This window comes from Coturnix japonica, chromosome 9 (assembly GCF_054131305.1).
Source record: "Coturnix japonica strain WE chromosome 9, WE-NBRP24, whole genome shotgun sequence".
Taxonomy (NCBI): Eukaryota; Metazoa; Chordata; class Aves; order Galliformes; family Phasianidae; genus Coturnix; species Coturnix japonica.
In genome coordinates, this window is record NC_140671.1 from 4,886,429 (window position 1) to 4,910,609 (window position 24,181).

Sequence of the window (24,181 nt, forward strand, 5' to 3'; positions counted from 1 at the left end):
GCTCAGAATGTACAACTTTAGACAAGTAGTATAGGACATTTCCAGACACACGTGTGAACTTGGCACTCTTATCCATATCTGACAACCCTAACAAGCAGTTTATTTGTTCAGGATACAGTACCTTTAACTTGTACTGAAATCAGTGTGCTCAGCACATCACAGGACAGGGCTTCCTCACAATGTTTGCTACAAAGCCCCTCCTATTATGGAGACCTACACCTTCTGGAACATTTATTGTTATGGAATAAGAGATGAAGTGGTGCATATCACTTTGTGACTGCACGCTTCTTTGTATATGTTAGTATCAATCTATTTTAGACATTACAGTTTGGAAACAGTTCTAAGCAATTTGCAGAACGCTAGAAGTTGGTTCAACAACAGAGTGCGAGATGCTGCCAGCATTAGGTCTGGCCAATAGAAAATGCCTCTAAAACAGAAACAGCAGTGAAGTCAATTCAGCGCTTCCAGGATCATCTGCTGTTCACTGGCCATACAAGTCAACAGCTGTTACATTATTAACAGTAACCCCAATTTCCACTGCTCATTCCTATGGAACTTCTTACAATGCATATTTTCAGGCCTCCAAAAGTGGTATGTTTCCTCTAATCTTTACTCCAAATATCTAAAAAACAACTACAAAGAAGCCACTACAATTTCAGAACAGAAGGAGCGGTGAGGTGAGTTTATACTATCAAACTCATCCAAAGACTACAGTGGGATTGGCAGGAGCAGAACAAACTACCTGTGATCCTCATCAAACCTGTTCTGAGGGTCCTCTGCCACCAGACACAATGTATGCAGCAAGTCCAATATTTGGGAACTTCAGCAGGTAGGTAAACAGCCACAAATGGCAGAAACATATCTTTGAGGAAGACCCACACCCATTAAAAATGGACTGCAAGCTCATTTCATGAAGCACTGACTAACAACTTTTCAGCCATTAGCGGTTGAGAACCTGAGAAGGATCTGAACCCGGCCTACAGAAGGACTTTGATTATACTGTATGAATTATACGACATCTGCATCCTGTGAAGGGGCTTTTGGGGGCAGTGCTTTTGAAGAATGGAATAGTTCAGGTGGAAGGGACCTAAACAGATCGCTAAGTCCAACCTCCCACCACTTCAGAGCTAACCAGAAGTTTAAGCATACTGTTCAAGCATACTGTTAAGGGCACTATCCAAGTGCCTCTTGAACACCAATAGGCATGGCACATCAGCCTCCTCACTAGGAAGCCTGTTACAGCATTAGACCACTGTCACATCCTTATCATTTAAGATCAGAGGCAGTCTGCCATTTTCAAAACAGTTGCTGAAAACTGATAAATAAAAAGCTCCTCCTTAAAGGTATTTGATTGAAAACGTACTCAAATCGTAGATTATTTCTCATTTTAAAGTATTTGGAAAATTGCACTGAGAAATTTTAAAGGCACACATATACATAGTATTTCTTTCCTAAAGATCCCAAACTTAAGCTTTAAGATCATGAACCATCCATTGTAAAATTCTCAAATACAAAACTGTTCTCCTTCAAAGCTGGAACAGCCTGTCAGTATTGGACTGCTTTAACAGATCAGTCACATCAATCTCTCTTCCTACTCACTGGAAATAAATAAATAAAGATTTCCTTTCCTTCCAGCTTTTGAGTTCAAAAGGTATTAAACCAGGAGGTCAAGAGGAAAGCATTTAAAGAAACTTACTTTTTCACTTTGGGATATTTCATCTCTGAAAGAGCATTGGTAGCATCTGTCTGTCTCTCCTTCAAATGCTGTGGCCACATATTATCCACCCAGTCGACTAAGTCCACCTAGAAGCCCCAAAAATCAACTGTTAGTCACTGAACACATGGTAGGATGTACCCCTGCTGGCTGGAACTCTAACAGTGACAGCAGCAGATGAGCAGCAGGCATACTTTATTGTAGCCAGTATCCCAGAAACTGCATTTATGAACATTAAAATACAAGCACAAAAGAAATTACATTTTCCCAATATGTTACATTTCAAGGAACATTAAACCCATTCTTCTGGCCACATTCTGATTTGTGTAATTACATCATCATCTCCTTCAGCTTAAAATTCACCAAAGTTCTTGTTCAAATGCCAAACTTTTAGGAAACGTGGCAGAAGAAAACAGTGAGAAAGACATTGCCAGCAAGATGGAGAGGAGATGGAAACTGGTGCCTGTTGAGGGACATTTTAACACAACTCTTCTGGGTGCCAGAGCACGAGGTGTCCATCAGCCACAGTAAGGTCAAGCCTGTGTCTCATTCGTTGGTCATTTTATGTGATGTCCTTGGTACCAATAATACTCCCTTCTGGTTACACAAGTGGATCACACACACCAGGTTTCAAAACAGCAAACTCCAGTGACAGAGGGAAGTGTGACTAGGCAGGCTGTAGTGCGGTATTTGGCCACAGTGTGGCTGTACATCCCGAGACAGCTCAAAACCTGCCGTGCTATCTGTGGGTCAACAAGGGCTGCAAGGCCTATCCAAGGTGTTTGCTAGTCACCAAGGGCAGCACTCAACATAGCATCCTGACTGCTACATCATTCAAAAGACCCATACAGGAGTAGTTATTTGTATGAGCTGACCCAAAGGCTTGCATCCCCAGAGCATTTTCATAATGCTGCACTTAGCATGTGACATTCTTGCAGGTTAGGGCTGTCACTTTTCTGTTTCTCCATCTGCACCAGGTACTGTTGATAACAAGCAGTACTTTGAGAAGAGTCAAAGGGAGATGATGCAGCCAGTAGAAGTAGTACCAGTTATGTGACTATCACAGTTATATGTGAAAACAAAACCGATGATTACTGCCCCAATTCTGAATTAATCCCCACGTCCTGATATTGCAACCCACAGTCTTTACACAATAGACACAAGTCAAGTATTTCTGCCTCATGTGGGCTGAAATAGCCCTGAAGCTTTCAAATGATCCACTCCTAAAATACAGTGTTCAGTTAATATCTGACTTCATGTACTGACTGGACCCACAGTCCCTGGCACCCTCTTCTTGTATCTCCCTAAAAGGTGCTAAAAGAGCACCCTCTCTCTTCCAGTGAGATCTAAATATCGTTGATTTTACAAACCACTTTGCACTCACAGGCCGCACTAAACAAACATGAAAAATTAATTTACATAAGGTAATAGGGACCTAATTGCATTTTTTGGTCCTGAGCACCCAGGAAATTAGCACAGATGTTTTAAAAGCTCACTGAGAATGATGTGCTTGGGAAAACCAGGATCAGCTGAAGACGGAAACTCCCCAGAGCTCTTCTAAAACTGCCGGGCTAGTGTCTGAATGACAGCAAAAACCTGTATAAACTTCTGAATAAGTGCTTAATATTCAATTTGTGATACATGCATAACAGAACACAAACCCTACTTAAGAATTACTTCCATAAATCAGCTATAAAATCAGCCATCTACTTTTTTTTCCCCTGGGCATAAGTCTGGGCATAAGTATGGGGTTTATATTGCCTGCAAATACAAGAAACGTCCCCAGTGGAAAAAAAAAAATAAAAAAACAAAAAACCAACCTGCTAGTATAGCTGGAATAGCACTTAGAAACTGCAAGAAAAGTGGCTGACAGCAAAGCACCAGAGGACTATAGTTTTACACTCTGCAGCACCGTGAACATCCAGTGCCAGAAACAGGCTCAGTGGGAACAAGTAGCGCTCATTCTGCTCTGAGAAGTCCCTTTATTCTCTGATCAACCAGGGCTGATGCCCAAATTCTTTGGTGAGTGTCCGGAGGAGACACTGTGAAACCTCCAGTGCCAGTTCTCCATGTATCACTGCGCACTATGAGCTGATGCTGTAATCCTCACTCACATATGGCTACTTTTTTAGCAATGAATGAAATTATCTTTATTAACAAGGTCACAGTTTCACTGCTAGGTAACTCCATATCCATAGTCACCAGCTTTTTAAAAATGCATACAAATCTACCTTCTTCCTCTGACTCTGCCAATTCTGACCTAGCAGTAATTATGATGATTTAATTACATGTAAACTTCTATATTTAATACATGTGTATTCAACTTTTTTGCTTTGGCTCCCCTTGAACATTTATGCAGTGAACAACAGGGTCTGTAGAAGGAATTTAAGCTCCCAGGTTATAGCTTTAAATTTCCTCCTCCTTAGAGATAATCCACAATTTCCTTCTTCACCAAGCCACAGGCTAAGACTGCTTTTTTTTTTTTTTTTTAGGGCATTAATAGCTTTATATTTTACATTACAAAATAGCTCTATTATTATTTTGGATTAGGTTGTATTCGCACATTAGCACTTACACAATACCAAAAGACAATAGACAGGTATGTAATTTTAAATGCAGTTTCCTCTAAATACATTCAAGGGAACTGGATATCAGTACAAATCGCATGATTAAGAGCTCATCAGGCACCTAATTCCTGTAAATTAAGTTCCACTGTCAAGCCGACAGTGGAAAATGAGATCCTACACAGAGAAGGGTTACAGGTGCTTCACATGACTATCTTTATAGCATGCATCCTACAGCTCCATTATTTATTACAAAGCATCTGATTATTGGAAAGGAACTGAAAATAAACAGAATCCCTTACCACATTGGGGCGCTTGACAATGTTCTCCAGCTTTGTGTGACTGAACTCCAAGCTGATGACGTTGTAGAGTTTCTCACGCTGGGCCTCTGGTGTTTCATAGTATCTCACAAACTGGGACATGCTCATTTCAACACCTTTTTGCGTGTTCACATCCATCACGTCCACTATTCGACGGCTTCCTGCAAATGCACAGAAACATTTATTTTAAATGTGCAGATTCTCAACAACTGCAGGGGTGCTGCTGTTAGAGGACAACAGAACAGAGTCAGTACCTCCCCAGGTCCTAAGCAGCTCAAACAGTCAGCAGGGAACTAACCTGGAACAAGACTGTTTGCCCAGTATGACACTGAGCCAGTCATCTGTTGCCTTTGCTTCAGAGAGATGGAGAGTACTTCCCTCCTCTACACAGATGACACGAGCAGGAGTGCATTAAAATCTGTGAAGAACTGATTTAATATGGTAGCAGGGGGCACACAAGGCAACCAGCTCTCCAAATCATCCTGTGCAATTTTCTAAACAGGCATGTGCCTCTCAAGATGCTTTTGGTCATGTACAAAAGTTACCCATAAAAAGCAGGCTGCATAAGCAGATAATATGAACTGCTGAACACCTGATACTGATTGCTGTGTATTCTCAATTCCAGTCATTGCTAGTGGAGATGAAAGCAGCAGAAACGCTCACTTTAGATCTCCACACAAAAACCACAGGACACACTTGCAGCTTCTTGAGTGGCAGACATACAAGTCTCAGTAGCACCAGAATGTTGAACAGCAGCTTTTGTCAAGCCTTCAGCTTTATACAGATTAATCCACAATCTCCTCTTCAGCCAACTGGAAGGTTTCACCCTTCTCAGCAATTTCATCATCCTAATTAGCAGTTCACTTGTTCGTGAGCAAAAGGGAGCCCACAAGAGTTATGCCTCATTGCCAGGAGAGAAGGATTCCAGCAAACAAACTTGCAACACTTCCAAAAAATCACTTCAAAACAATTTCCATCGCTGAAGAAATAACTCTACCTAAATTGTGTTAAAGCAAAACAGAGAGCCTATATTATGCCATCAGAGGGAATTATTAATAATTGCAGCACCTGGCCTATTGTGTGCTTGGGAACAGTATTTCAGCAGGAACGATAGCCTGGATTTCATTGCTCCATTAAAAACATCCTTAGCCACTGATAGCAGTGACAGTGACAGATGTGATAATGATTCTAGAAAGGAACTCCAGGCCATAAAGCTTTGTAATCAAAAAGAAAAAATTATAGTTTGAGTTTGGAGTGGCCCCACTGGCCCGTCAGTCAGACTCCACCGCAGCACCACCAAGATGGGATTTGATTCCTCGGTCAGAACTCAGGACTGCACGAAGTGTTGCCACCTTGAGGCAGGATGGGGAGAAAGCTCAGTTATGTGTGAGAAAGCACAAACACCCTTAAATCTGGTATTTGTACGTTTGAAACAATACACAAAATCTAGTTCTCTTTTTGCTTTTTTTTTTTTTTAATTTGCTTTTTGTTGTTGTTTTTTAACTGCTAACTTTATCATTTAGGGGGAAAGTCTGTTTTCCACTTGTTAGGTTATCAACTGGGGCAAAGTCCTACTAAACAGTCCCAGAATTAGTGCCAGCCTGGTTGCTGGCTTCCACAGCCTGAGGATTAAAGCAGAGACCACAGCCCAGAGAGGTTAAGCACTTTGATACTGAAAAATTGAATCTGAAGGGCTTTGTGGCAGTCTGAGATGTGCCATAGTACAATCTCGGTTTGATCTCAGCTGCACTGGAAGCGACCTCATACAGCCTCTCAATTACCCTTTCTGAAAGGAAAAGTAGCAGTTACCTGATGAATTAAAAATATGAGGCCCGGTTCAATAACAGGGTTGTTAGATGTACCTGATTATCAATTACAAGCAGAAGAGCTAAGATGTGAATTGACAGTCTCTTGACTTCCAAATTAAAGAGTAATTAGAGGAGCTGTTTCTCCTTTAAACCACAGCACTATCAAACAGCCTGTACATAATGATTCCTGGAGCACCGCCTGCAAAATTTGAGACATATAATTACAGGTTCACAGCCTCAGCTCACTGCCCACTTCCCAGCGGTTCGGGCTCACTGCCAGCATTTGTCTCTTCTCTCCTGAAAAGATTCAGCTGTTCCATCTATTTCCTGCCTCTAGGAGAAGGTTAAATATTATCCAGAAGGGGAGACTGGCAAAGAACAAGAGAAAGGAAGGCACAGAGGCTGAGAGATGTGATTTAAGGCAGGATTTCTGAGGATGTGTGTGCACTTCTTTTAACCATTTCCCAGACATTATTAAGCCTTCCCACATTGAGAGGATAAAGCTGTCTTGAGGAACTATTTTAACTATTTGTGACAGAATTAAGATGTGCGTGACAAATAGCTTGATGCCTGCAGTCAGAAACCAACATTGAATGCTGAAAGTCAGGTTTGCTGCTCCCTCTTGATCTTTATTCTTCCTCAGGGAAAAACATCCCTGGGCTGCAAAGCAGGCTTTCAGCAGAGCCCTAGGAAGCCTGCTGGCTTCACCAATGGTTTAACTGTACCTAGAGTTGCAGCTTTGACCTGAATCCCAGTCAACCCCTCTACAGCTTCTGATCTAGAGAGCACAGATACATGATAGCCTGTACTGACTAGACAGACAAGAATCAGAGCAGAACATCCTTGCTGAAATGGATAAGATGCCCCATGCTTCAGAACCAGCAGCAAGAGTCCAGCTGGGCACTTCCACACACTTCCACGTGCCTATGGTGGTTCTGCCACATGCTGTTTCCCTTCCACAGGGCAGACCCCAGCCACTGCCCTGCAGCACCAGGGCCAGAAGCAGTCCCAGACTGGAGACCTTCAGTGAGGTCAGATTATTTCCTTCTTACAGAGATGCAAGGGTGCCTGTACCCAACAAGCACCTTCCATCCGCAGCATCAGGAACTCTGCCATTTGTTATAGAAGTGCCAACTTGCAATAAACCATGAGGTTAGATTTCTTCATGCAACAAAAGGTTTATTTAAAGCATGTCCACAGGAAGAGCTTAAGCAAGCAAAAAGTCTTAAACCTTAACATTATGAGACTAAAAGAGGTAAATAACGTGTTTTAGTGGTATTATGAAGAAGCCATTAATATCTTTACATCTACCCCTAAAAAAACCTCTGTGATTTCCAGCAGTTCTTGGAGCTAAACCTCAGCCATAGAAAGCCACACAAAAAAGAAAAAGGTTTCCACACTTCAGCAGGAGCAGCTTGAGACGTACATAGCTGTGGTGACAGCAAACTTCTAAAACATGCTTAATACTTAGCTAAGGGTATATTAAGGGTACACCTACAGCTGAAGGTCATTTTGGACTAAGGTAACTTATGACACTAAAACACACCACCAACCAAGAAATATTTAAGACTTTGCAAGATGTATCAGTTAATTTCCTTTTTCATGTTTTGACACTGTGGGTATATATCTTTTAGAGAAGTTTAATTTTCATTACAGCATTCATTCAAAGAGGATTTGCAGCTGTTTATATCTGGACAGGAACATGACTTCTTTAGCAGAACTGTCTCAGTTCAACTAAGATTTTTATTATTTTTGGAAGAGTTTTACTGTGTTAATCAAAGGACAAACTTAAAGAGTGATCAAACAGGAAGCTCGGCTCTAAAAATAGGGATGGTTCTACTTCCAAAATGGCAAGGCAGCAGACGTGCTAAACATGGGCAAACATCACTATTTCTTTTTTATTAAGCATAAGGAGGGAGCATCAAAGAAAACATTTTTATTTTATTGCACAGAAGCCCTGATTGTGAATCAAGGCTCACTCAACACCAAGGCAGAAGACCACATCTATCATGTCTTAGCCCAGCATCAGTGCTGAGAGCTAAACTGGGACAAAACAGAAATAGAAAGTCCGCCTGCTCTGTGTGAGGGAGGAAGAAGGCTGGGTTAGGTTTCTACTTGTACAGCCTTCTGAGGCACCTCACTGAACCCAATCCAGTAAGCAGGAAGGAGACAAGAGAGCACTACTAGAAACGGGGAGAGCAGGAAGAGAAGAAAGAAGAGCAGGACACCAATTTAGATTTGATTAGTTGGCAGGGCAAGAAAATGTGCTGTTAGATGCAGTGCCAATGAGTAGCACTAAGAATAGAAATGTTATAACTTGTATGACAAAAATGATTGTCTGGCACCAGAGCATGGTAAAAGAACTCAAGGGGGTTCTAAGTAGTTTCTAATTTTAATTCTGCCCAAGAGGAGGTCCAGCACAGCTCCACAACATGCCCACTGTACCCAGCTCGCTTGACTCCCCCTTGATCTGAGCAAGCAAAAAGCAGATCAGAAGTGACATGACTGTGTCTCCGCACACATATGCCTACATGTCCCACAGATGCCACGATGAACAAACAAAAACCAATCACTAAATCAAGCTGCTGCTGCTGGCAGCCAGGTACATTGATCCCTCCATTGTTAGTGGTCCACAGCTGCTGATCATGGCAGCACCTGCTCCAGGCTGAAAGGATTTCTCTCCACTTTTTCACAAACTATGATGGGATCAGGGGGTGAAATGAGTTATGTTCAGTAGAGCAGCCTCACCAACACAGGACAGATGCAAAGGAAACAGGAGAGGTCGCTCAAGGGAAAAGAAAGAAGAGACAAAAGGGATGTGCCAGTGTTTCTTCAATGCAGCACTTGGAAAGGGGACATCTGCCAGATAAGAACTGGAATTAATTGCTCCAACAGAACAGCACTTTTTTTTGAGTGGTCCTTATGTTTCCACTACGTAGTTCTCACATAGAAAAAGAAATGCAACAGCTGGAAGTTTAGGCAGCTCACACCACCAGCACGATACAAACCACTTCGGTGACAGACTGTTGGTTTGAGTCCATCCTACCTTTGGGGTACCTGAAAGTTCCTGTTTCAGTAGTAACATTTATTTGCTGATCTCATTGAGATTCAACTTGGCAGAAATCCTTATTACAGAAAAGCCTCAGCATGAAGCACTTTGGCAATCCCAGCAGCATCACTGGGAGGACAACTGGAGCCTGATTTATTAAAGAAAAAAACGTCTGAAATAAATACTGGAGATTTTAAAACATATTTTGGCCATAGAACAGTATATTGGAAGAACTGATCGTTTTCATAAAATCTCAATGAAATTTTTTATAATAGTGCAAGAATAGCTTTAAAACACCTGTGGCAAATCACTGGCATTGATTGACACTGCTTACTGATTTTCCATTTTCCCTTTGAAAAAAGTGATAGTCAAGTCTATAGCTCAGCACCCTTAAATCACAGGCTTTAGTTTTGCAAAGGAAATAGCACCTACATGCACCTACAGCAACTCGCCCTTATCTCCTGTCCTCAAAATGTTGCTGGATCCCCTGCACCTCAGCTGCCAGAGCTGCCACCCATGGCTCCCAGCCACCTAATGAACACAGAGTGCATTGTGCAGGACCCTGAGCCTAAGTATCCTCTGTGTCAGTTCTCACAGAAAGTGAAGAACAAGCCCACAGGTTGTTTTATTAACAAAACTATAAAGATGCCAAATATGAGAGGGGAGGTACAATGTAAGATCATCTTATACAAAAGTCTCATCCATTGTGTTTTGAAAAAACCCACACTACTTGAACAGGAGGAAGAGACCAATGCCTCCTGGAGGTGCAGCACCTCATGGCTCCTGGCTCAGCCCTTTGTCTCTAAAAACTGTGCTCCAATTCACAGGATAAATCCCTGCTGACAGAGAACCATCCTCATCAAGCCCTCTGTACAAGTCTGAGGGCAGACTTCTGCACTTCCTTTGGACAGGCAGGTTAATTTTGGAAATTACTCCTTACAAACAAGCTTTTCTAATGAGCCTCCTTCTTTACTCCTCTCAGTCTCCAATTTCACAACTGCCTTGAAACAAATGAAGCGTTGCCCTATAGAAAAGGCATTCAGAAGAATGATGGAAAGTTCTCTGAACTGCAGTGCGTGGCTGCTTTGTTGTTCTTTTGTCTCTGCACAACTAATTTCCTTTCACAGGATGGGGAACCTTACATAGATGAAGACAAAATTTCCCCTACTTGCCTGCAGACCACACTATGAGCCTCTAACTTGCTTTGTAGTTTGATGTGAACTCAGCCATGATACAATTTTCAGAGCAGATCAGTTTCAGAGGTGGAACAAATATGTAGGAGGGACGAATAATGATAAAATCACTAGGAAGCAGTTGCTCAGAAAGAGTTAATCTAAAGCTTTGCAGATGTACAAACATGGCCCACAAAGCTACATCCAGGTGGAGATTGCCCCAGCCTGCAGTAAGATGAAGTGATGCATGTTACAGAGCCCGGTGGCACAGGAAACACTTTGGCTTCTGGACATCAAAGACTAAAGCAAATGATTGCATGTGGTTCCTGAATCTGGAGACAGCAAAAGCTAGAAGATGGTCAACTGCTGCTTGGCTTTTAACAGGGTGATTGCCTTTCTCCTGCTTCATTCTTAGGTTAACACTGGTAAGTGTACTTCCCTTATTCTTTAGTGAAATTCACATAAAACATTCACACAGGTCTGGTTGGAGATAACACCTTCCTGCCCATCTGTGACAAACACTTCAGCTGCAACTCAACAGTATCACTGGTGGAAGAAACTGTCACAAGAGAGCCCTGGAAAATATCAGTATACCAGCACTACATGCGAAAAGCAAAAATAAGAAGCTTGCAGCACTAACACTGCAGCTACTAGTGTAGATGTTTATGGAGTTGCTAAGAGGGCCAGTGACACTCTTTGCAAAATTTTAAGTCAGCCAGCTGATGAAGAGATGACAATGACATCCCGTCCTTCAGAAGTAGCAATCAAAACCACCTTAGGCAATGAAATCAAAGCCCAGTTGTTATTAAAATACAACAGACTTTGTCTTCTTTCAAGAGTTATCTCAAGTTCCGAGGCAGCTCAGGAATTCCTTTCCTCTTCTCCCTTTGTATCCTTGGCTCAAAGCCATTTCACCAACCAGACAAATTCCAACTGCTGAAATTAATCCATTGTTTCAGCCTTAGAGAATATGCAGGATATCTTCCCTACAAGGCAGGAGTCTACTTACAACCATTATCCCAGCTGTGCAGTTTCAAGTGTTTGTCCTTAAAAGCCTTTTGTATGAAAAGGCATTTTGTACACGTTACACATGGGTGCACATTCATACAAAGCAGCATGCAGGTCACAAACATTCCCAAAGTAAATATCAGCTGCTACTGGCATTGTTTTAAACAATGAAAACAAAGCAAATTCCAAAAAGCAATGGCAACATTTCTTTGGAAGTTTGCTGAAACGTTAACAAATGGACACAGAAGCACAAATAAGGTCAACAAGAAATCAAGAAAATCACTTTTTTTCTCCTCATTATTGCCACAGGCTACAGTTCTTAAGGTGAAATTTAAAAAGCTAAGCTACCAAATATTATTATTTCCTTGTTATGTACAGATGCCCAAATACAAAGTGATACTACAATGACACTGTAAATGCAAATTATTTACAGAATAATTTGAGGTCAATAGCTTTGTACAGGATATATGTGCTTTCACAATATCCAACAACTACTCTTTAAAGCTTTCCATAACAAATATACTTCCCTGACTCTAAGAGAACGATAGGTATAATATACTGGTGCTATTAAAAACTATGAGCTCTTAAAAACTTTAAAGAGGATGCAACAAAGTACATAACTCCAAAGTAAAGAACAAAGCTGATTTGCTCTTAGTCTCAATGAAACTGTTACAGCACAAATTGCAGCGACAGACGATGCCACATAAGAACCTCATGTGAGTTTCATTATTTACCCTTTAGATTTAACTTACAATCTACCCTTTAGATTTAACTTATCATCAACTCCCTAAATATTTTAGATTTTTGAAAGATCAAAGCTTCCATCTGTGATGCCAGAAGTCACGATTGTATTACGGAATAAAAGGCAACAGGTGACAGTGTCCTGTGCCAAATTACAGGTTCAACACAATGGCTTCGAGGGAGTTTGTCCAAACCCAGTGAAAAAAAGATGTGACATGCAGTACATGGCCTAGAGCACACAGTGGATTGCTGAACCAGCTGGGAGCAAGGGCACACCTTAATGTAAAGGTTAATCTAAATGTTAATTACAAATGTTAATTGTGCTCCATTGTTTTATAAACATCCTCCTGCTTTGCTGGCCATGTACACAGGAATCTCCACCCCCAATATTTCAGGAGACATCAATCTTGAGGAAGTGCAACTCCCACACTTTGACTTTTGGACAGGAAAAACAGTGCTGCTATACAATGCTACGCTGCTCCAAAACATCTCAGCATCTGAGCCTCAACTCCAACACTTCCAGAAGCAAAAATGTCAACTTCTCAGCAATGGAACAAACTCACAGAACACTGCAAACAGGGCCCAGCACTTGGCATCTCCACAACAAAATGAGGTGATCAAGTATCTACACATAGCCATTTATTAGGAAATCTGTAAGTTTGGAATTACAAATACACTCACACTGTCCTGACTTAACTGCAAACCAACCAAGAGCAATGCTACTAAATAGCACTTCCCACAGCACTTCAACATTTTAACCCAAAGAGGTTCTTTCCAGAGCTTATAAACGATTATAAATTAAGTAAGATTGCCAAGTTTTGTTTGTGAAGGAAGGTTAGCAGAGATAACCTCTCTTTCACTGATAACCCCAGCTAAGAGAAATGTAGCCCAAGTTTCTCTCCTTTGTTTTTCTTAACATCAGCCTTCAGGTTTGATATCCCTATTGATTATCAAACAACCAATTCTCAGAAATTCTTTCAGAACAGACTACTCTAAAAGATTAACTCCTGCTACAACACAGGTGAATAACAACAATCAACTCCGGCTAACAAGAATGCAGCTAAAGGTCTCTGAAGGACAGCAGCTACACAACCCGGAGCTCCACTGGCTCCACAGACATGCCTCAGCAGAGTGCAGTATCACTTTTCAGTAACTATTTCAGAGACAGTATAAACACATCCATCTTAAGTAAAAGGAGAGTTCAAAGAAACATACTGTGTAATCTCCTACTCGGAAAGTAGCTTAAGTTTTTTTCTTCTGCCAAAATTGCTAGGAAACATTTGATGACCGCAGTCACCACTTCTGCTTTATGTCTTATCGAAGACAGGCAGTTTGCAGAGCTTTGTGCTCAGTCCCTTTAGCGGCCTTTCCTCCAAGCACTGACCTGGCCTGACACTGATAAAGTCTGTGAGGAGAGCACAGGCAAAAGGTGATAGGGCTCTGATCACACCTTTTACCAACAGATGCTCTACAACAGATAAAAGAAGAGGAACTCAATTGATGGAACTGCTGCTTTCCAAGATCACAAAAGTGTACATAGAACACCTGTTAAGAGCAAAAGCATTCAATTTCCTTTAAACAGCCAATTATCCAGCATGAGATCAGAGCCTCGTCAGCCCAACTACCAATTAGGGTTTCCCCCAGCCTTTTTAATTTACAAATTACTTCTTTATTCTTTTTCCCAGATTCTATTATCACAAATGTCTGCAAACACAACCAGACAAGTATTTCAGAGCAATTCTGCTTTGTGTAGAGTTAATCCAATGCATTCAAAATAACTTACCCACTAATAGCTTCACATCTCTGACAGTGAAATCCGGGTCAGGCATCCTATAATTAGCAAAGAAAGCAATGTTAAATACCATCAGGGTAAGAATATGTACACTTTTGTTATTATAATAAAAGAGACTATATAGTGGCCTTTGTCCATAATACAGTAGGTAGAATCAAGGCCTCACTGAGGCATGGACAGTGCAAGTGCTAATGGCACACGGTGCCCTCACATTGGCCAGCATACAAAAGTTCCTCTGCTCATAACAAACTAGAAGAGGCATCTTTCCGAGCACTCTCTAGCAACACTGCGGTGGGAGAAACAGAAAAGGGTTGGAAGTGATTTCAGTGAAATCCCAGACCTTCACAGCTCCTTTCTGCTAGGCAGCTCACTGTGCTCCATGCATATTCTCCAATTTTTCCAGTGGACACAGTTTAGAAATAAAGAACCAAAATTAACAAATATAACCCTCTTTGTTTTGAAGGCTATTCCAGACCTCCTTGCCTGATAGAAGACAACCCAGCCGTTATTTGATGGGTACAGAAGTAGCTGTTAGATTCAATTCAAGCTAACTGAGATAAATTATTTCATAATTGGTTCACTGATGTTGACACATTTATAAGATCACTTACATCTTAAGTGTTTAATATACATACAGTGAGTGAATTTTAAGTGTTGGGAGAGAGTAAAAGTCTGCAATTCATTGACTGGATGGGAAAAAAAAAACAAAAAACAGTAGTGGGGTTTTTAAGGTGATTGACTTCAAATTAATGAGATTATTTCACATCTTCATTTAGCACAAGACTGAGGAAGGAATTGTGAGGAAAACCAGCCCTGTAGGAACTGCCAGTTAGGAGCTCTGTCCCACTGCCATGGGTGGAAAACCAACAACTTGCTTCTGGTATGGTGCTTTTGACACAATCCAGTTAGAAATCACAAGCATACAGCCTACATGCAAACTTTCAGAGTTCTTATACTAAGAAAACACCAAAAGGCACGGTTAGAAAAATGAACTTAGTGTCACACGTGCATCTTCAGAACTATTTGCCAAAGCTTGTTTGTTCACTCGCTTCGCCCTTATCACCTTTCTCCTGTGGAATGAGGAGGCTGTACAACATCTTTTGTTAGGTTGCTGCCAACCCTCACATCTTTGCATTTACTGATGAGGGCCCCACAGCTTTGGAATTTGCTCCCTTGCAAGAACGAAGCAGCCTGAATCAAAGCCCATCTTAATATCCAAGCTCTAAGAAGTCAGAAGCAGGGAAGGAGGAACTATTTGGGGGCAATAAGAATAACAAGGCTTACATCCAGGTACCAGAGTTTGCCATTGCTTTATGTCAGGTGCAGAACTGATCTGCAGAAATCAAAATAAATTTGACAGCCAAATCAGGGAACAGCCCTAATGCAGATGCATGCAAACAAACCCATTATTTCTGAGAGCTCCAGCAGCAGCTGAAAATCAACTTTACTCAAACTGGAAAAATAAAATTAATAGCTGTTTGGAAAGCACACCTGGCATATTCTTGTTTTTTCCTCTGCATCCTCAGGATGTGTTGTAAAAAAGTACACCAAGAGAAGAATTTCAGGCTTGAACGCAGCAGGTTTCAACTACAAGAAGCCATACTGTAGCTGAGTTACACCTTGGGAGGTCCAGTTTTAAATCAAGTCTGTTCTGCTTGCTGCTGAGACTGTAAATTGCTGTACTCCATCCTCAGCCTCACTTGCACAACTGACACAGACAGCCCTATACAATTAGGGCTGTTTTACTACTGCTCCATGTTCAGATGAGAGACAATGTATTTCCAAGCAGCACTCTCTCTCCAAGGTACAGTAATAAGAATGATCAAACAGCTCTACGAAAACAAGATTACCTTCTGCTAATGGATCACAGGTGGATCTTTCTGCTTCTAGCTACAGAAGTAACAGCTCGTAATGATCAGAAACTCACGTGAAATCAATTTCCAAAGTTCAGTTATAACAATTTTTCCTCATTCATCTTATTTTTCAACATTTTGGAGTATCCCCAGTCAGTCACCAGGCTGTTCAGCTGTGCTTTGTACATCTGCCAGCCACAGACTTGCAAGCTGACTGCTGAACATCAAACAGAAGTGTGGAAATTCTCATATCATGTATTTTATACACCACTGCGTCTCAAAAGTCACCTTACACGTATATGGTAGATTAGGTGATCCATAAATGATAAATATAGCCTGCTGTAGACAGGAGACAGTATTGCCGTGAAATGGGTTTATATTTCCATTATGGTGAAACAGACAATCCCACTGGTTCTATGCAGGATCCATTCAAAGCTCATGTATCAGGTAAAGTCACTCTTACTTTTATCAGCATACTAACTGATTGAAATATGGAAGTTGGTGATACGGATTTTATGCTCAAAAGCATTCTTAAATGAAGCTTCAGTGTTTTTTACTCCTCTTTCCTCTTTGGTGGTGAATTCCATCTCCAGTATTACAATGATACCAGTAGTTGGTAGGAAACAGAAACGCAGGTTAGACAAGCCTGGCTGCTGAGAATACTTTAAGCTCATCATGGCAAAATAAAGCACTTATTCTCCTTCATCACTCATTCTTCTTCGCCACTCAATGCATTAGTACTCTAAGAAAAAGAATCCAAAAGAATCAGGAATTCAACTCCAAAACTCTTACTGTGGATTAGTATTTATTCCACTTCCACCTCTTTACAATCCAGTTTGAAGTCAAAAGACTCATTATTTTAACTGCCAGAACTCCAAAAAGCCAATTGAAAATGAAGAGTGATGCCATGCTTGGTCTTGTTAGTCCTTCACATCCAACCCATGTATCAGAAGTGCTATTTATTGAACTACCCTGATAATAATTACCTCAAAAAGGTAGCTTACTTTCAGTGGTCTTCGCTGATGACTGATACGTGCTGTGTATATACACACACATAAGCATTTGAGCAAGGCCATTTTTGGACCACAGCAAAATAGACCTGTAATCTCACCTCTCCTTAGATTATACTGAGGTAGCTTAGCTTTGTTAATACCCAATTTTTTAATAACTCATAGCATTAAACTGTGAGATGTGCAGCTGAAGTTGAGTGAAGTAATAGTTCTTCCTGGCTCCACCCCTTCCAATCACTCAGGTACACTGCATGCACCTGAGCTCCCCTGGGTTAGCCCTGCCTTCCAACCAGGTGCTCCATCACTGCATCAAGCCGTGACTTAGCATTTCTCTCTTTGACACTGCCACATTTATTAAAAAGGACCTGTAAAATTTGCTTATTAAAATACCAGATCCTTTATGACTGGATATTAAGAAAATGCAAACTCAGAAAGGCTCTAGTAACACCACATTTTAAATATTTACAAAGTAGTAGCACTCTGAGAAGATAAAATTATCAAGGAGAAAGACAAGCAACATTAGACTTTCCACCGGTAATGCAGAAAATGATTGAGAAGTCAAAAACTGAAGGGCGGTTGTTCTGTCTTTGCAGCACTGATTGAAAGTAATAACGTTTGAATTTTATTTCTACGTTTATCACCAGTTAATTTTTGACTACACTAGATGCATTTAAGTTTTATAGAACTCTGTATCCTGTTTTTAAGGAGAAAAAAAATCACTCTTTCTCAAGGGTGCTGACAGTCCAACTAACGATGATACCTTTTAAAATCATTAGAATAACCATCATAAATAAGAGCAAAGTGTAACGGTGGTTTTATAGAAGAGTTTCTTAATCAAGATTTGGTGGTAACTTACTTAATTCCCAGTCCATCCTTATTTCTGAAGATAAGCGGAACTCTGAGAGCTTCTCTTTGCACGTACTCAAAAGTAAAATCTGTTTGAACAAGGAATTAAAATCCAAAATCAATTACAATGGCATTAGCTCCTCACATTGTGTTCTCTCAAAATGCAACCTGTTCTCCTCATCTCATTGATTAACTCTGCTATTACTCAGAGAAAAATATAAACAAAATGCATATTTTTAAAGTCCAAACCAGAAACCACATGGCAGACAACACTCTCCCAGCTGCTCTCTATTTTTCCTGTTCGTTGTTGCATGTAGAATAGAATCCAGTCACCTGGTCAGTTAAGATCTGGGCTGAAACATTCAGGTTGTAACAAAATAGCAAATTAACAGTTAAAAGAGAATCTTAACCAAATTACTGCAAATCAGCAGAGTACTTTTGGGGCAAATGAGTAATTCAAACTGAAGTTCTTACATTATACATTTCAAGCTATAGTTTTGTTTGTTTGGTTGTTTTTTTCAACTAGAGGAAAGTTTTCCTCTGAGCATCATTTGAGTACAGCACAAAGCCCTGATGCTGTGAACATGTTTTGTTTCCATGAGGATTATTACTTTCAGCTGATGACATTCCCCTAATTAACTAGAAATCTAACTGCAGGAACTAATATGCAGAAACTGCGTACAGCTGTTGGCACTTAAGAAGGTGGTGAAAATGAATGGGTTTTGTGTGGAGGTCACAGAATGGCACACCAACAAACAAAATTAAATGCAAGTTTGTTAACACTGACCAGCATCACCTTGTTGCTTCACCCTGAGGATTATACGGATTTAGGCTTTCCTGTGGATTTCTTTATGCGGTGGTCTGATACAATAGCAGTGATTCAGGGATTAGGAAGTTACAAGGCAGCAATTTGTGCGAGCAGTGCCTGCAGAACCCCACAGTTCTCTTGGAACTAGCATTCATGCACTGCTTTAAAGTGGAAAGTAGTGTTTGAATCTTTAGCAGTTAAGCATGACGCTGCCAAAGACACAAATCATTTAATGCATTATCTATTTCCCTCTCCTTTAACAAACTTTTCCTTGCCACATGCAGTTTCTAATTATGACAGGAACTGATGCGATATTCCTACCTCGAGTTGTCACATCAGAGCAGTCTAATTATAGTTATTTACAAAAACATTACAATTACAGACACATTACTTCCACTAGTCTGTGGATAAGGATAATTAATACTCTAATTAAATATTCCTATATTAGGCAAACCCTCATTTCTAATATGCATTCACCTTCTAACAGATCTGGCCTTAGTTCAATAAGCCACAGATATTTTGAAGAAAACTTTCATCCAAGGCACAGCACACAAATATCAAGAATAACAACAGTTGAAGAAGCAGAGACAGATTTACAGCTGAGCAAACGAGCAGCTATGATGCTTGTGAAGAAAACTTCCAACCCCCAGTACTGGCAGGAAAGAAAAGTCAAAGGAGAGTTATCATCAAAAATAAAGACAAAGATGTGGGGAATAAAAGTAAGTATCACTCAACCAATCCCACGTGTTCATAAAACCTGACTTTTTTATTGTAACTAAACACTTTCATTGCTCTGCCTCAAATCAATTCAGCACCTGGATTTACAGGAAAAAATAAACCAACAGTAAAGAAATAAAAACAACAAACAGAAAGGCAGAGCCATTCTTCAGAATGCCCCCACGAGCTTTTAAATCCCTTGTGGGACTGAACAAAGTGGACACAGACCACAACAAACTAAAGTCTCCCATTTATTTTCAGGTTCCTCAGATAGGGGAATGCTACCCAGAGATGTTAGGGCTGCTCAGCCAGGTGAAGGTCAGTGCAGGGCAACGGCAAACACCTGGAAAATTCATTAACATTTTCGAGCTAAAAAAGAGTAGGTGTTCGCATTTATTTCAGAGGAAGAAGGGGTCAGGGCAAAGCTTATCTCCTAAACAAACACATTCCTAAATAAAATAGGTATTTAATTTCTCCACCACATTAACTTTTCTAAAAGGTGCTTAAATGCTCGTGCAAAACGAAGCCTGCGTGAGAAAAGGGAAGTTTCTTAACTAAGTTAGCAGCCCCAGAGTTACAGCCATTTCGGAAGGACTGCAGCAAAACCCTTCCCTGGTCAAGGATGTTCACAGTCCTCAGGGGAGCAACTCGGTGACAGCCCCAGTCTCAGGGTTGCGGTTCTGCCCACACGGGTCTCCGACACCGGGCGCACCGAGCTGTTCTAGTAACTCAACAAGAGCCGGGAACACAAAGAACTTAGCGAGTGGGGAAGCCCGGCCCTGCGAGCGGCTCGTGGGTGCACCCGCAGCCAAAGCACCCGGCCCAGGGGGCGGCTCCCCGATGCCCGACACGTGGAGGCGGCCGCGGCCGTACCTTTCCCGTCCATAGAGTGCACGAAATCCCCGCGGTACGTTTTGCTCTTTAATTTCTCCTCCAGATTGAAACTCCTGATGCTGACGATTTCCTCCACGTCCGAGAGGTCCTCGTGCTCATCGTACCTCCTCCTGCCAATGGGGCGCTGCAAAACACAAAGCACACGGGGCGGAAAAGTGGGGTCGGCAGGGAGGGTGATGCGATCAGCAGTAAGGGCACGAAATTCACCAGGTCTCCCCCAGTGCGAACCCCAGCCGCGTACCGCACCTTCTCCATCTCCTGACAGCACTAACAGGTGTTGAGACGCGAGAAAAGCCAAACAGGGGCGAGAACAAGCGCAGCCCCAACCGCCGGTTGTTGTTATTTTGCTGCACGTGAACACGGGACCACTCCGAGGGAAGGGGGAGGTGGGCGTAGAGGGTATCGTTTACCCTCGAGCACAGTGTTAAGGTTTCGGTATTTACATAATCCCGGGGTTTCCATAGCCACGCCGGAAGCCGCAATTTAAAAGCTGGGCGCATTATGTAACGCCGCGATGAATTCCCCCCCCCCCCCCCCCCCCAACCCCTTATCGCGGCCGGAGTCTGCGCGCTTCTACCGGAGCCTGAATTCGGGGGAGGAAAGAGTTAACGGGGGGTCGGGGCGGCGGCAGGAGGTGCAACACACACCGGCCCGAACCGCTGCCACGGGGAGAAATAATTGCGTCCCCTCTCCCGTTCCCCTCGGTTAATTTCCCCCCCGCGGTGTCCGCGCTGCTCTGTGGCGAACTACGGCACTCTGCAGCCGGTCCCGCTCCCTGGGAGAACAATTAGGTAAAATCAATTAAAAAGGCACAAATAGGAAAGAGACCGAAGGCAGCTACACACCAATCTTCTTCCAGAGTCCTTCTCCACCTTCATTTTTTCGGAGAGTTTCATCACTTAATTATCAGTGGTTCCTGTCCCGCATGTTCGACCCGAACAGGGAGGAGGGAACACAAAAGGCAGCTGCTAAAAGTCTCGCTAGAGTTGGGCAAGTTTGCACCGGCACTTTTTTGGGGGGGGGGAGGGAAAAGAAGGGGAGGGGCGGCGATGTGCTGTGCCAGGTCTCGGAACCGCAGCCGGGTGGCAGCGGGCACAGCACAGAGATGAGGGGGCAGAGAGTGGGGCTGGAAACCAGGTACTGGGGAAAGGAGTTAATGGGCTGGGGAATCCAGGTTGACTCATCGATTGCATTCTAAGCACTGTATCAATGTAGTCAATATTATAACAAAAGACACAACAATTCAACGTTGCAGGCCTTGTCACTCATCTCTTTGGAAAGGCCCACATTGTAACAACCCGCATAACACGGATAAAGGCAGGACTCAAAGGGCTCTGACAGTGGATTGAAGGCAGCAAGCTCCTCTTTCTGCATCTGCCAACAACTGTTTGCAGAACCTTGAGAAATCATGTAATCTTTCTCTAACATGGCCCTGCTTGCAGATGATTGAACTTTATTATCATACAGAAGGGTTGTATGGGTTATATATTGAAGTGTGGGTTGCAGATGTCCGCTATAAGGAGTGCGTTATTAATCCATAATCCTGAAAAGATGTATGGACACGCTGACCTTTCAGCCAAGATTACTCAATCTTCAAATTAAATGCACGTGTACATCTGTAGGATTGAGGGCAGAGGACTTGTCTGAGATAAATGGACATTACTGGAGACTCATCAGACAAACAAAACACATCATCCAGTGTACAAAAGTCCACCAGCAAAAGCAGAACATGGACATAAAAGGAAATCAAGCCATTTTTCTCAGTCTTTTTGGGGGGACATGGACTATCTGAGCCTCTCAGTGCACCAAGCAAACCCAGCGAGGGCTGAGCTAATCACACACACCTGGAAACACTCGAGCACATGACTGAAATATGGAAGCATGCTTCAGAAATATCAGTATTCATCTATAAACCTCCTAACGTAGAAAACATGTTTGTAACCTTGTTTTAAGACAGACGCGATCCCAGTGAAGCTACGATTCATTTTCCCTTTGAAATACTCCTGTGATAATTGTGTGTATTAATACCAAAACACAAAGATACAAACTTAAAAGAACCGAGGAAAAAAAAAGAGGGTGTATAGGATGACATCCACAGCTGCAATGGATGGGATGAAGCCATTTAGAGCAGCATCGTGTGCTGCAGGATGCAGGTTAACTGCTGGCAGCTGGGCTGAGGGCTCCATTCCCCCCAGGGTCACGTTGCGGTTTCTTACCAGGGGTTCCATATCACACAAATAGTGTCATATGGTGCTGTGAGCACCTATTCTTACCAGTTCTCCTCCAGAAAATATATCCAAATACAATTTTAGCAGAAAAATATGAGTACCTCTATGACAGCGGATGGATTTCAGAGGGCTCTATGAGAAGAAACTCGGGATTTCTGCTGCTCCCTCTGACTGTTTTCATGCAAAAATGATGCAGAGAATGGGCAAAGGTTACCTGTAATTCGAGGCAATAGCAGCCTGCTGCTGAAGGAGCCAGTTCCCTTTTCTCATGCTTATATATCCCACGTTAAGGCTAGTGTTTGTGTACCCACAGGAAAGCCTGCTCGCTTCAGCAACACAAAACTAACCCAATATGAAAAAACCCTCTATATTTTTGATATGTCTGTTCTGTTGCTCTGTAGAGACCGTGGTTTAGTACAGGATGGACGGGTCAATGTGTTGAGCTGAAGGCAGAGTGCAGGACTACACCCTGTTGGCGGCCTGCTGCTATTGCACTCATTGAGGCATCAACAAACCCCGGCTTTGAACTCCCGCAGGATTTCAGAGCTCCCTGAAGCATTTCGAAGTTAATTAAACCCGAGTGACTCATCGTTTCAGCCAACTCTATAGAGGACAGAGGTGTGTGAAGTGGTGAGTAATTAGGGTTGGAAAGAAAAGAATTATCCCGTGTAGTTTATATCTCAGAATGGAGGCGTAAAATGGGACATAAAGGAAGAAAATGGATATGCTGTTTCAGTTGTAAATGGAAGATGTGTGTTGATTTTTGTTGTTGTTGTTCATTTTAAGACTGAAAACAAATAAAACAGAGTAATACTTTATAACATTGTTGTATGCTGCCTTTCACAGGCTTCAAATTGTCCGGATTTTATCCTGTGACTGTGTCAGCTGCTGTTTGGTGGTGTAAATGGAGAGAAAAGCACTGTGATCTGTGTGCACGTTCTGTCATCACCTATATATATATATGCATAAATGTAAAGAACAATCTTGCAAATAGGTGAAAGGTGTTAAGAGGACCGAAGCAAACATACTGTAGGTGCGTTGCAATTATTACTTTGAGGTGGAACATTTGAGTGCCACAGAAAATCACCCCCACTTTTAATTCCTAACAGCACTGCTGTTGTGCATACCTGTAGGCAGGGTCCTTGCTCGGTCTTTCTATGGTGAGAATCATCCATCTCCTTACTGGAACTCTTTAGCAGTGGATTTAAGCCTCACCTTTCCAACAATGGCCCTTGGGGCTGTGTCACCTCTTACTGCCTGCTGTGTGCCTGCTGTTCCCTCTGTAAAACACATGGAAATAAATAGCACTGCACGGCATTGGATATTGCAAAGTTTACGAGCGCTGTCGCGGCTCTGTGGTGATGTTCTGCTAACGGCCGGCTGTTATCAGCCGCTCCCTGATAAAGTTTGCATAAACGCTGATGTAACGCTGAGGTGAGGGCTGGGGGGGGGTTAGCTGTGAAGCGCCGGAGGAGCTGGGCTGAGGGGGGACTCTGAGGGAAGGGTGGCTGCCCCGTCCCTTGTCTCTGTCCTGCGGGGGCAGATCACCACAAATGTGAGAAAAGTTACCTCAGAAAACACAGATCCCTGTCAGCAAAACGGGGGTGACGGTCACAGAACCGCACCGCGCTTCACCTCAGCGCGGGAGGCGGGAAGC

The 24,181-nt window shown here is 42.3% G+C and overlaps 1 protein-coding gene across 18 annotated transcripts in view; it reads right to left on the reverse strand.

Annotated features, from left to right (window-relative positions):
• The window catches only part of KDM2B (lysine demethylase 2B), a 99,353-nt gene extending 75,189 nt beyond the window's left edge, over positions 1-24,164 (reverse strand). For 11 of the 18 annotated variants that reach the window (XM_085555693.1, XM_085555695.1, XM_085555692.1 and 8 more), the window contains exons 1-6: positions 21,142-21,207; positions 20,276-20,420; positions 17,888-17,966; positions 14,160-14,206; positions 4,581-4,759; positions 1,697-1,803 (exon numbers count right to left, since the gene is read on the reverse strand). In XM_085555693.1, coding sequence (XP_085411819.1) covers positions 1,697-1,803; positions 4,581-4,759; positions 14,160-14,206; positions 17,888-17,966; positions 20,276-20,420; positions 21,142-21,192 — 608 coding nt within the window. In that variant the 5' untranslated portion in view covers positions 21,193-21,207. Of the gene's footprint in view, positions 1-1,696; positions 1,804-4,580; positions 4,760-14,159; positions 14,207-17,887; positions 17,967-20,275; positions 20,421-20,542; positions 20,794-21,141; positions 21,279-23,651; positions 23,805-24,093 lie in introns of those variants that run through there. The other 7 variants (XM_015877694.2, XM_085555691.1, XM_085555688.1 and 4 more) reach the window with 6 other exon arrangements.
• Positions 24,165-24,181: the final 17 nt, after the last annotated feature.